At 46.8% G+C, this 14,128-nt stretch overlaps 1 protein-coding gene across 1 annotated transcript in view; it reads left to right on the top strand.

Annotated features, from left to right (window-relative positions):
- The first annotated feature begins 11,804 nt into the window (after positions 1-11,804).
- Positions 11,805-14,128, top strand: part of LOC144170002 (endochitinase-like) — a 44,180-nt gene continuing 41,856 nt past the window's right edge. Inside the window, exons 1-2 of the mRNA XM_077699493.1 lie at positions 11,805-12,134; positions 13,404-13,625. Of these exons, the coding sequence (XP_077555619.1) occupies positions 12,029-12,134; positions 13,404-13,625 (328 nt within the window). The 5' untranslated portion in view covers positions 11,805-12,028. The remainder of the gene's footprint in view (positions 12,135-13,403; positions 13,626-14,128) is intronic.

Below are 14,128 nucleotides of genomic sequence, written 5' to 3'. Positions count from 1 at the left end.
TAGGCCGTTAGGAACATGGCAATAGATTTGTAAAACCGTTCGTACTAGTACACGATGATTTTTAAGCCCGTGGGTCATAAAGTATCAAGCCCGATATGAATGGGATCAGGTGAGTCCCCCTTCACTGAGCGGCTCAACAAATGCATTTACCCCCACGACCACGTCAGCACATTTAACCAATTAAAATCAGCCCAAAAAGACGCCAAAATGTACTGCCTGCTATATTTATTTTGTCTGCGCTCGTCTTGGCTGGTTTTAATTCTTAAAATCATGAGCCCAACAACCCAATTTTCAACAGCCAGTACATATCGATTGCTCTCCTGAGTTGAAAGTACAGCCGGGAACTCAATATTGCAGACCACGCGAGCGCGTGCCAAAAGCAACCGATCCGCACTCTGGAGGCCCGGCGCCTGTTGTCGAGACCGGCGCGGAGCGCATTCGCGTCCTGTTTTACTCGTAGGCACGCTGATTTTCTTGCTTCCTGCAGCGGTGCTGCGATGGTCACTGAAGCACCACAGAGCGACGCCTTCGTAGCATTCCGATCGTTCCGACGGCACATTTGGGGCCTAATGTGCCAATCTTTGCGCCGGCTTTGGCGCAAGTGCTCCTCGCGCCCTGATAAACACTTGCGTGGAATGTTTTGTTTGATTGATTTGTGCTTTATTGGTTGAAGACGACGATACTAGCGGCATATGAACAGCGTCACCGAATGGAGCGCGTAGGAAGCACCATCACAGGGTGCCGCGCTAGGGAGACCGAAACGCCGCTGATATGAATCGCGAACCTTCGTCTTCTTATTTATTTTGTAAACAATTTGGCCACTGGACTTATCTTTCAGCTCGCTATCCGCTGCCGATAAGTAGACGATTTGCAAGTTCTATGAAAGAAATCATTTCGGGTTTTTTTATGTCTACTTCTTGACTTTAAAATGATAGGAACGCGCACTATACCCATGTTAATTGTCTGTCCGTTCTGCCTGTCGGCATTCGTGAAAATGGCCCCTCGGGTTCCCATTGAAGAACGCCGTAACAATATTCGCTACTTTTCGACGTAATATTAATCGTTACTCAGGGCCTTCCGAAGTTTTTTGTCACAAGGGAACGGGTGTTCAACCACTGCAAAACAATCAGCTTGTCGTCTGTCGTTGTTCACCTTGTCCTTCCGCTTCGCCGGGCACCTGCAAGCCGGCCCTTTTCTGAGGAGGCGAAAAGAGAAAACGCCCAAGTGTGTTCGAGATTTCGGCGCATGTTACACATTCCCAGGTGGCCAAAATTAATCGGGCGCTTTCCACTACGGCGTGCCTCATCGTCTGTGTAGCGTCCGCGCGGTAAAACCTCATAATCAATCAATGCAAGCCGGTGTTCTTTATACCTGTACGCATGAATTGCTTGGCTAACAGCTCCTCTTGGCTATTGGTAAGCCGGTAATTGTCCCTTTGAGGAATGGATTCTAAAAACTAGCGAATAATCATACGGCATTCTTTAATGGGAACCCGAGGGGCCATTTTCACGAATGCCGACAGGCAGAACGAACAGACAAATAACATGGGTATAGTGCGCGTTCCTATCATTTTAAAGTCAAGAAGCAGACATTAAAAAAAGCCGAAATGATTTCTTTCACAGAAATTGCAAATCGCCTACTTATCGGCAGCGGATAGCGAGCTGAGAGATAAGTCCAGTGGCCAAATAGTTTACAAAAAAATGCTGGCGGAGTTGTTAACTAACTAACTAACTAACTAACTAACTGACTGACTGACAGACTGACTGCAACGGCTTACTTGCACGAATGCTGTGCTCTGTGGACAGCCAATGCACTCGCCATTTCTACAAGTGCGGCACGCACACACACAGCTGGCTGGCGCCGCATCTTTTCAAAGTGCTACGAGTTGTGCCGCGCCTCCGCCAGATGGCGCCACGGGTCCCGCGACCGAGAGAAGACGCAGTGAAACATCCCCCTCGCGAGGGCACGATCAAATGCAGAGCATTTCCGGGGGCCCACGACGTTAAGTAGTTTGCGTTACGTTAATGTTGTTGCACTTGTGGCAACTGCTGACGAGATAGCGCTCGTCAGCAGTAATTTGAATGAGTCAACGATATAAGGCGCGTTCGTAGCGTCCCATTCTGTGTCGGCTTTGTGGCGCAGTAGGTAGAGCACCATGTACATTGCGTTCCGCCCGCAGGGTCGAGGGATGGAAACCGGGCGCCGGATAGTAGTTTTTTTTATATATAGTAGGGACAACGACGGTGCGGACTACAGACGTCAACGGGGGTGACATCGTGAGTTACTGAAATGCTCTGCATTTAAAATAAACAAGAAGACGAAGGTTCGCGATTCATATCAGTGGCGTTTCGGTCTCCCTAGCGCGGCACCCTGTGACGGTGCTTCCTACGCGCTCCATTCGGTGACGCCGTTCGTAAGCCGCTAGTATCATCGTCTTTAACCGATAAAGCACAAAACAATCAAGCAAAACATTCCGCGCAAGTGTTTATCAGGACGTGAGGAGTGCTTGCGCCAAAGCCGGCGCAAGCATTGGCAAATAACGCCCCAAATGTGCCATCGGAATGACAGCAATGCTGCAAAGGCGTCGCTCTGCGGTACTTCAGTGACCATCGCAGCACCGCTGAAGGAAGCAAAAAAATCAGCGTGCCTGCGAGTAAAACAGGATGCGCATTCGCTCCGCGCCGGTCTCGACAACAGGCGCCGGGCCTCCAGAGTGCGCATCGGTTGCTTTTTCCACGCGCTCGCGTGGTCTGCAATATTGAGGGCCCACCTGCACATTTATGAAGGGAGTACTTAAGTTCCTTTTTTTCTTGGTGCTTCTGTGTTAAAAACGGTACACGAGAACAATTTTAAGGTCCGCATATCAGCTAACGATTTTGCTAGTATAAATTGGAGAGGAGGAGGAAGAGTAAAGTTTATTAAGGCGAGCCTTACATGCTGATGTGTGGGCACCCTCCTGGTGGGGGGTTTCCTCTAGTCCGGGACACCTTCGCCTGCGCTGGCCACCCGGGCCCTTTCCACCAGACTACTCTGGGAGCAGAGGTCAGAGCTGATCAGCCGTGCCACCCACTGCTTGTGTGTATGTTGGGATTATAAGTAAGGGACCGGGTTTGTTGACACCCCCATACCAGATGGGATAGGGTGCCAGGGTGGGGGCAGTATTTGCAAGAGGGGGGTAGAGGGTCGAAAACATTGCATGGAGTGGGGATTGGGGAGGTAAGAGCGTGTTTGTAGTCGTCGGAATGTGGCAGCTTCGGTTCTTGATAGGTGTGGGTTGGGTGCTGAGTACTGTTGGCGTCCGTGCCGGTAGTGGGCGAGTATGCAGGCGCTTTTTCGCAGGGGCATAGGCTTGAGGATGTATTTACCTTGTAGGTTATCAACCTCTTGGGAAACGTCCCCTTGTGTATGGGCGCGGAGAGTGGCGTGTGCCGAATCAGTTCCTTTGAGGGATTCGTGCCCAAACAATCAAAAGTTACGGAAGTTGTTTAACTTGTTTTGGAATAGCCAATGTTTGTGGGGATGTTCGTCCGATCAGGAAATTGCGGCATTCAGCTTGGGAGTCGGTCAGTATAACTGTATATTCTTGTCAAGCAGTGGCGGCTATGGTGACGGCAACTTGTGCGGCTGTTTCTCTGGTTGTTGAAGGAGTCGTGCACGTGACTGCTGTTAATTCTTTTTCCGTTGGCGTCGGTCGCACTGGCAGCATAGAGAGGTTTGTGGGGGTATGGAGATGCATCTGCATAGCGAGTGGAGGGAGGTGATCATACTTTACAGAAATTGTTGGTGTCCTTGCTGCTCGTCGTACCTTGTTATACGTCGGATGCATGTTACGTGGAATTGGTGTCACTCTGATGTATTGTCGAATGGCTACGGGAAAGCGTGTCCTCTGATCTTGCTGCTGTGGGGTCGAATATACAACTTAGCGGAGGATGGCTCTTGTGATGGTGATGAGTTGGAGGCGTGTAAGCTGTGAAATTCAATGCGTTTCTTGAACTTATTACCGCGTATTATGGACGCCCAGTTGAAGTAACTTTTGGTGCCGTTTTGGAGGAGAACCAAAATCAGAAAGGACCCCCTTAAGCTCTTATAGCGTTGACCCCATTTTTCGAGTGAAATCTTCTTCTGGTTGCCGCAGTCATCCTTTTTTTTCCTGCTGATGGCCACTATTTGTTTGTTAGCCAAATTTGGTGGAAATGTAGTGAACCCCGTAATGCTCATATATCCTACTTATGGCTCCCTTCTGGGAGATGGGTGTAATTTTCCTTATTGTATGCGTATATACGCGAGTGAGACGAGATTGTAGTGGTATCTAAAGGTCTTTATTTAGGTTTGCACGTCTTCTTACTTTGATTATGACGGCCTTATGGTCGCTGAAGTACAGTCAGTGGATCTCGTAGCAGCGGTTGTATGCAGTCGTCGCCGTTGCAGTTGGTAAAGACGAGATGGATACACGTTCCGTGGATACTAGTTGGGTGTAATTGCTGTTAGTGTTTGCGCTGATGCTCTCACTTAATTGCGTCAGCACACTCACTGACGGGGCTGTTGCTTCCATCCTACTTCAACTGAAGAATCACGGAGTCAAGCGCAAGCACAACCGGAGTTGTTGTTGTTGTTGTTCCTTTTCTATGGCACGTACCCACGTGGGGGATTGGCCAAGAAACGGTGGTGTGCGGACGCCGGACCACGGCCGACGTCGTGGCACATACCCCCGAGTATAAGACGTGGGGGATTGGCCAAGAAACGGTGGTGTGCGGACGCCGGACCACGGCCGACGCCACGGGACATACCCCCGAGCATAAGACGCTCCGCATCTAAAAGCTTATTGGTCAACGGGTGCTGTTTAGGGCACACGCCCGGTGGTTGGGAGCCGTCGTCCTGATATCACCTGACTGTGGTTGGCTGCGTGAGCCCTCTTCACCAGGTCAAACTTACCACGTAGAGTCCTTGCTGCCCAATAGCGCCGTCCACATGCGTGAGATCGGGATGGATTGCAGGTCCGGTGTTTTTTGGCACTCACACACCTAATGGCACAGGGTGTCGGGGTACATATATACTGATATTGACACAGGAAGTTGGCAAAAATGATCAATGAGGTCGCATTTCCAAGGTGATATTTCACTTCCTACAAACCAGCCTGAACCTTCCCGAAGATCACATAATGTGTGTTCCCGGACACAAGTCCCTCGACGGGAACAAGGCAGTCCATGCCTCTACCCACGCTTGCATACACCGGGCCATTTTTCTGGCGGGAGAATTACCACCTATCGCACGTACTCCACAAACCCAACTCAGAATAGATGAAGCCACCACCCTCACACGACGTCAGACCAACACCTATCCGCACCGCACACTCCTTCATACCATCTATCTGAGTTGTACTTTAATACATCAAGATTTCGTTTAGATCGATAGTTTCCTAGGTTCTCAAAAATACTCGTCGCAGGGCAACCTGCTCGAGGCATCTCCGCGCTGTCTTCTCTCGTTGTAGAGCTGGTCCATATGCATACTTTTCAGTACACTCTAACCCTGGTAACCTATAATGTAACGTCTAAATGGAAGTAACCTATAGAATAAAGGTTACAATGGAGCTTATTTCATCTTTTCTTTATCCCAGTCTATTCTAAGGGTTACATGCGGGAAAATAAACGCGGTTTAAGGGTTACGTCAGCGCTTTATAGGTTACAATAACAAAATCTTACATGTAACCTTTACGTTGTAACCTATAAAACACCCGCTAACCTATAAGAGATGCTTTTCGCGCCATCTGACCAGGCGACCTGTGTTTTCTCCGTTGCATGACGGGATATGGAGAAATGGCGGCGCCCGCAGGCCCGGTGGCCGCGCTTTCGTGCCACTCGGGCCTTTTTACCGCTGTGATACCCTGATACCCCCACGATGAAGCGAGGATTGCTGTTACAAGACTTGTTTGTGGGTTTGAGTCGTGCAGACTGTGGCGAGCCCGTTTGTGACTGGCAGAGCTACACCGCCCGTTCTTCTACGACGATCAAGTCCACACTGTGGGACCAAAGCCCTGCTGCCAGTGGAAGCGAACTCGGTGAGTACATTTACGTAACGGTTTCCGCGCTTTTTATTGGGTGTATGTTTTCTCTGAGGGCTTTTCAAATGTAATGTTTGAAATTACAGCATTCGAGAGAGATTTTCGTTGCCTGACTGACTGTTTCGCCGTATGTTTTCTGTTTTCCGCGACAGCAATTGAATGAAATCACGTGCTTGCGTTCGTTGCGTAAGATCAGAGTGGGCGATCGGGTAAGCCGGTACATTCTAACAGATAACGGCGCTCATGGCCTGCTTTCTGCGCTGTTATTAGTAGGGCGTCAGTTTGTGCGCCTTCGTCATGTGTTGAGCGTTTTGTTTACGCTGTTGGCTGCATCGGGCGCACTCGACGAGTTGTCACCCCATGTAATTGTCAGATAGCTCTGTTTGAATAATTCAAATTTTCCCCGTCAAACACTTATATTATCGCGCTATTCCGTGGGCATTCTCGTTTTGTTTCAGCCGTCGCGGAATGATAGTTTTTGTTGCATATCTTCGGAATTGTGTCTAGTCTACTGGTCTTGTAGGAATATATCCGGTTGAATACAACGTGTGCGCTACAGAAAAGTAGTACACTAAATGCTGCCCAAAATTTCTAAACTCACTTTTTTCTAGCATAAACTGTATTTTTGTCATTCTTTTTCCCTTGAGCGGGTAAACTTGGTGTTAGTCTTTTTGAGACAGTGAACCACTTTCACCACTGTAAGTGGGTTCATTATTCTGATTTCCAGAAATAAGTCGTTTATTTATTCGCGTGGTATTGCAGTGCCAATGGCTGTGTCGCGTGATCTATAGTGTAAAGCATCAAAGCGGCTTTGGAGAATAGTGGTATGTATGAGCCAGCATGCAGGCTGCTTGATTGTAGTTGTTTTTTGATGATACATAAATTGTGATGAATTTGGTTACAGGCTGGGCTGGCTAAGTTACACAGAGACAAGTGAAAAAAATGAGTGCTGCGCCCTCATCGGTGCCTGGCTGTTCGGAAAGTGTGCGTGCATATGGTTACATATGCTATGACTTATTAGCGCTACTGTTTTTCTTGCAGACAGTGTTTCTGGAACTAAAAACCCGGACTCCGCTGCGTATAACACAAGTAGAAATGAAGTTTGATTTCAGTTGAAACAATGGTATAAAAATACGATAACTTGAATATTTGAATATATTCTATGCAAAGATGGCAACCAGGTCTGCATAGACAAAAGTATTATTTACTTGTAAAAACGCGATTCCTTTTATCAGGCGTTATGGTGTTTTATGCTTCGTACCTTATTTTGCCTCATGTTTAGCGACTCTTTCTATGAGTTCGTTATGCATGTAGGTTATGAATTTAAATAACGATGTCTTCAGCATGGAGCTTTGTAATTTTTCAGCAACTGTAGCCAGTCTATTACATGGTAGTTTTTCTGGGCCAACAAAAAATATACGAAAAAGAGCTCTTTAGTAAAGCTCCAGTTAGTGAGTGCCCGTGTTGGGTTCTTCTCTTCGTCTTATCAAATTTGCGGTGTTCTTTCATTATTAATTCATACCAACTGGCCCAGCTGTCAACACTACTGCATTGTAACACAAATTATTTATCGGGCCGTTACGGGTATATTGAGCCGGTTTTGCACCCCCTGTAAATGGTACTATAGTTATACTACCATTTCCATCTATAGAATCCATCTATAGTAGTTATAGATGGATCCACTCCCACAACATATCTGGATGAAAAAAAAAAGTAAGTTTCCGATTCTTTTTTACAGGTGGCCGAGAAAGAAAACACCGATCAAAACACTTTACTTGAATGAAAAACTTGTCGGCTTCCACATGGGAGCCTTGTTCAAAATAAAATTGCCAGTACGAAGGGGGGGGGGGTTGGGGGAGGGGGGATGCTTAAGTACAGCCAAAAATGTGACGCAGACAGCGTCAGCATCGTGAAGGCACGTTTCCTGGGTTTAGTGCGATGTTCACTCAGTTACGTGCACTAGTGATTCCACATGACAGATCCACATAATATGGACTCCAGCCCATCTGGGAGTGAATGGGAACGAGATGGCGCACGACCTCGCGCGAGAAATGACACGCCGCACGAGGAGTGCAGACACCGCCTCGGAGAGATTTACTCCCCTCCTGACATATACAGAAATGACGCAACATCTACGCCTGGCCCGACGCACCCTTCCCCCACCGCACCGACACCTCTCTATCGAGCAGGCACACCACTACCGTGCCTTGCAAACAAACACCTTTCCCCACCCAAAAAGAGTCTGCCACTACTCCGAAGAAATTACGTCCCCTAGCTGCCCCTTCTGTGGAGCAGAGTGTACTCTCTTCCACATGGTTGGTGGATGCCCCTCCCACCCTCTCCCCAAGCCGAATCCTTACAACTCTCCCGAGCTCTGGAGGCGCGCCCTATCCAGCTCATGCCTGTCCGACCAGCTTCGGCTGGTGGAGCGGGCTGTAGCGGCTGGCAAGGCATATGGGGTCCTGGACTGAGGACTTCACCTCCTGAAGAGTCCACGCAACCTTTTCCCTCAATAAAGATGTTTATCCTCCTCCTCCTGACGGCCCGGAAGTGTTTTTTTTTTCTCTTTTGCAAATGTATGTGCGGCACCCCAGTTTATCTCGTAGCCCAAAGTTTCTCCCTGTTCTGGGTGAGTGAGTGAGTGAGTGAGTAAACATTTATTTCGGAAAATTGGGTGAGGGTAAAAAGGGTGTTAAAAGAAGACGGGCAAGGGCGGCCATCCTAGTCCGGTAGGCCACGTGCCACGGCCGCTGACCTAGCCCGTTCGACCAGTGCAGCCTGGTCCTTGAGCTGGCCGCTGCGCAGCACGCACTCCCACTGCTCGTAGGTTGGGTGGGTGGGGGGTGAAGGGATAGTAGGGCACTGCCACACCAAATGGAGTGTTGTCAATGGGGAGTTGCAGTGACATTGGACGAGATAAACTTGAACCCGGCAGGATTAAACTTCCGGATAGTTACAGTCGGTATGACTACAGTAGCTTCGCTTGTTCTGAGCAATGCTGCAAAACAACTCTGTGTAACGATTACTGAAGTGCTGTGAAATTATTCGAAATGCTGTTAATCACTCTATCTCTGGTGTGGCCTTTCATTTCATTCTCTCGTCTGCGTCTTCATTTCCGTGCAATAGATTTTTTTTCTACTTTACATGCCTGTGGTTTGGAGTGAGGGGCTAATGGTTACACTGGATTTTGTTCTTTTAAGCGCGAATGCACTTTATAGGCGACCCCAAACCATCCACCGCCGGCGGCGGCGGCGGCGGCGTCGGCGTCCGCAGTGCTCCTCTATATTTAAAAAAGAAACAGCATCCGGCGCCAGGTTTCGATCCGAGGTCTTTGCGGCCGCAGCGCGACGCTCTACCGACCAAGCCACGGACGCAACGCTGATATCAGTGTTGTGACGCGCCTTATATCTTTAACGCATTCAAACTACGTCGTCAGCGGCGTGCGTTGGCGACTCAGCGGCGTTATAGCGGCTTGATAACTGCGTGGTGTACACGTGGTACTACAAACTCGATGGAAGAGATGGAAGAGAAGGCGGCGAGGCGGTGGGCTGCGGGGGCCGAGCGCAAGCGCCGCAAGCGGGCCGACAACCGTGCATTCGCACTTTCACATTCTCCCCCTCGGGGAAATGCGGGGGAATTTTTTCTGCAATTTTCTGTAGATGGCTTTGCAAGGTGGGGAAATCCAAGTGACGGGCCCTCACATACATACCTCCATTTAGGGCAGCAGGGTACAAGTTATTCGGATGACCTCGGGAAATCTTCAGCGCGCCCTGATTTTGTGCTTGTGTACTACATAAAATGCCAAGTTTATCTGTTTGCGTTTTCCCAAGTACCTATTTTCATGAATGAAATTAGAGATCCCGTAGAAAATTTGTCCAAAAGACAAATTGCAATCTACCTAAAAACGTGTTAGTGCTGCATAAAAAAAAGATAACCTGGCCTGGGAATCTACAACTCAGGTGGAATTACAAAGACAAACCTAAGAGCGAAGTGTAAAGATGGATTCGTAAACACGAGTGAATTCAGAGCGTAACATTGCGGACTCTGCGTGGCACGAAGAATGCAGCGAATATAGTCATAAACACTGCTTTGCATGAAACGCTGATTTTGTAATAAATGTTATTTCTACTCTCCCACATTCTTCTTTTTTCCTGTGCGGAACCATGAAAATAACGCTGGACTGGGAAAGTACACAACTGCGAACCATGTCCTAAATTTAGCTCAAATTCTAAATCGTCTAAAATTGTTCAATGCAGTATCCAAGTAATTCGAAATTTTGAAATACTTTGCATACATCTGAGAAAATATGGAGGTAAAGAACCTGTATATCTGGCGGTGTTTGTGAAGCTGTTCACGCAACATTTATTAAACACGTTCAGTAAGGATATATGACTAAACCGAATTCTACCTTAAAATCTAAAGCAACATAGGAAGTCTCATACTCATTAAAACACGAGAATAAGGTTGGGGTGGTACGCAGCTTTGCTTTTTAAGGAATAACCATCAGGTTTTTCATAATAAAAAATGTGAATGTTCTCAACTACTGATGCCAAACTCCTGGACATGTACGCCTGTTAAATATGCAAACATGTGTGTACATATTGCAATACTTTTTATAATCATGACCTAAGTTGTCACACAAGAATCTTTGGCTTAAGGCTATGTTATCACAGATTTGGGGTCATTTTGAAGTAAGCTATTGAGTGCATGTTTTCACTAAATCTTGGTTTCATCAAAGCTTAATGTTGTTTAACTAAAGCTTAAAGTCATGCCCACAGTTTGCTAAAAGAACTATCAACATGTTTGATGCTCGTTTCTTAAACGGCACAAAGCTGATGCGGACATCAAATTTAGTCATGCCAGTTCATAAGACTTAAGCGTTGCCAATATTCATGAGTGCAACTAATGATTATCGAACATCTCATGTAATGCATATATATTACGAGAACATTTTTAAGCTTTCTGGCACCGCAATTTTAGAAAATATAAAATATTTCTGTTTTGGCCACAGCCACGTGGCCGACGGTTTATTCAAGGGACGAACAAAAGACACCCGAGGCTTTCCCACTTTAGACGGCGCAATGGACAGCATGGTCGCACATATCGTCTTCCACTGACGCGATGTTTGTTTACCACGCGAGAAAGGCGCCTTCGGCGTCTCGCCACAGCGTCGCCGGCAAAAGCGCGCGTGGCACGCAACATCACACCTTCCAGGTGTGTGGCCTTGGACGGCGGTAGATGTCACCTATTTTTAGGTATACATGCTGAAAGCGGCAAAGTAACATAACACTAAGTAACCTTTACGTGTGTACGTATATAACGGTCACTATGAGATATGTTACTTTTGTAACTTAAAAATTATAGGTTACAAAAATTGTAAAATGTGCACCTCTATTAATGGTTACCCAGCTTACAGTGTAGTCGTTGACGCTATCACTTCAATGCGTATTTAAGTCATGAAACGTGGAACGGTACTGCTACGACCGCTTGAGTGGTTCGCTAATCATAAAACTACAGTTGAGATGAAAAACGTTTTTAACGCTTTTTACTGAGAACCCTACCAAGCGACAAGAAACGCAATTGAGGTCAACCACGAGAGAAATTCAAGACCCGCTATATTTAAGTAGCAAGCGGCCTTGTGATGTCACACGGAGCTCGGCTCGCCGACACGTGCGACAGATAGAGTATACGTCGCTTGCTTCAAGATGGGGGCCGCCGGTTGAGTAAGCTTTCTGGCAACCAGCAGAGCAGTGGTTGCTACACAGGCCAGTTGGCTTCGTGCTTCCAATGCATAATGTCATTACCCACGTCTTGGCTGTAGAAACTCGGAGAGTGGCGATAATCAGCTGGGGGCGTTTTGTGATTTTTAACCGATATTCTTATCACCTCAGGCTGTTCACGAAAGTTGTCCCTGAGGGATAGACAATCGCCTGTGCCCTGCTCACGTTAGCTACTATTAGGCGAGTGGCAATGAAAGTGCACAGCCGTTGGATCTGCCAGCTCTGCGGGATGCGTCTGTTCGCGCTGATGTTTCTGCTGGCACACCTTCTTCATTGTGCGTCAGCGGTGACCAAAGGTAACGTGTCATGACCTGTCCCCCTCGCACTTCGTAAAAATTGCAGGAGAAGTTGCTATTGCTTCGAAGTGTATGTAGTATGTGCCGGCTATATTTGTTTACATTGTGTGGCGTATATTTTGCATATAGTTGCAATTGAAAAAATACAAATGAGAGCAAAAAAGTCACCGAAATGAATTGATTGCACTTTCCTGAATGGGTAACATGTACAAATATGGGCACGTTGCAGGTGCTCCGCTTCCAAATATGTATCACTGTAAGCTCAGCACTGTACTTGTTTTCTTGTTTTTTCGTGCAACCACGTTTTTTATGAATTACAAGTGTTTGTGCCGTTATACAATCATTTAGGTTTACTCGCAAGTAGCAACAAGGAGAATTTTTCAAAATTATAGACTTGTTAGTTCCCTTGCTATAAAGCTGATATCCTATTAAAAACTTTGAAGGAAAATGTCCATGGGAACAGTAATTTTTTCAGCCCCACATGCGAAAAATTTTTTTTAAGATCTAGCACTGGCGAGAATGTTTCGCAAATCCACCTCAATGTCCACGTAATTAAATTATCTATATTGGCGCAAACTAACTACTTAATAAATATTTACTCCCGGTGTTTGTATACATTTATATTACGTGCATAATTTATTTTTTCCCAGGGACCGGTTACTAGCTTTGATTGATTGATTGATTGATTGATTGATTGATTGATTGATTGATTGATTGATTGATTGATTGATTGATTGATTGATTGATTGATTGATTGATTGATTGATTGATTGATTGATTGATTGATTGATTGATTGATTGATTGATTGACTGTGAGGTTTAACGCGCCGCTGCTGCACAGGTGATGAGGTGCGCTGTAGTGGAGGGCTCTGGATTACTTTTTGCCACTGGCGTTCTTTAAGACGCGAGGAAATCTTGACAGCGCGGCATGTTCGCTTTTTACCTCCATCGGAAAAGCGGGTGCCGCGGCCGGAAATCAAACCCACGTTCTTGGGCTCAGCAGCACAACGCCATGCCCACTGAGATACCACGGCGGCTAGCTTTCATTGCAAACACGTCATCTTAATGGGCTCCGATTACTGTTTCTGCTGTCGGCGAGGCTAATTGTGTACTGCATACTTGGAGAAGGATATCTGGCTGCTGCAGTTATGGCACGTATATGACTAGAATAGAAAGAGCGACATTGACGTTTGCAACGTGCTTGAGGTAGTCCTTTCTTGCGTAACTGTAATTACTTGCATTTTGCTTTGGCCACCATCACCGATATAGGAAACGACGCCATACAGGGCATCACCATTCCGCGCAACAAATTTGAGGTCCCCGTGGTGTGCTACTATTACGGATGGGCAAGCCAGCGTCCCAGCCCCATGAACTACCGAGTTGAGGACGTGCCTCTCGACATGTGCACTTTTGTCGTCCTCGCTTTCGCCGGAATCAACGAGACAACGTTCGAACTGGAAAGCATGATTCCGGAGTACCAGGAAGACGAACGTGAGCTATACCTCGGGTTTATGCATTTCCCAACCTTGCTGTGGCCTCTTGGTACACCCAGGAGCGTGTTTAAGGGGCTACCGGTCAGTCAGTATGGAATGCATAGTTTATATTCCCACTTTCGACAAGTTCCTGATCGAAGCGTGCAGGGTGTTTTTTCTTCTAAATTCCGTGCCGCTGGTAGCATCGGTCGCCTGTCACTCTACCAGTAAAATATCATTCCGTAACAATTACTGTTAACAATGGTGATAGTTAACATCAGCATTCCGGTGATCGCAGATGTCGTAAAACAATGGCCTGAACATAATTTCTAACCTCCTGCCTATAGAAAGGCATGAAATTGCAAAAAAAATTTGCTTAAAAAAACAGCGAAAAAATCGTAATTTTTTCTTAGAATGTCAAATACAGTCGAACACGGATATATCGAACTCCAAGGGGATCGCGAAATAGTTCGATATATGAAAAATTCGATATAAAAAATATTGGCTCTGAGACCTCACCTA

This window comes from Haemaphysalis longicornis, unplaced genomic scaffold, assembly GCF_048455015.1.
Source record: "Haemaphysalis longicornis isolate Haplotype H1 unplaced genomic scaffold, Haemaphysalis longicornis Haplotype H1 scaffold_2, whole genome shotgun sequence".
Lineage (NCBI taxonomy): Eukaryota > Metazoa > Arthropoda > Arachnida > Ixodida > Ixodidae > Haemaphysalis > Haemaphysalis longicornis.
This window is presented reverse-complemented; position numbering and strand designations above follow the sequence as displayed.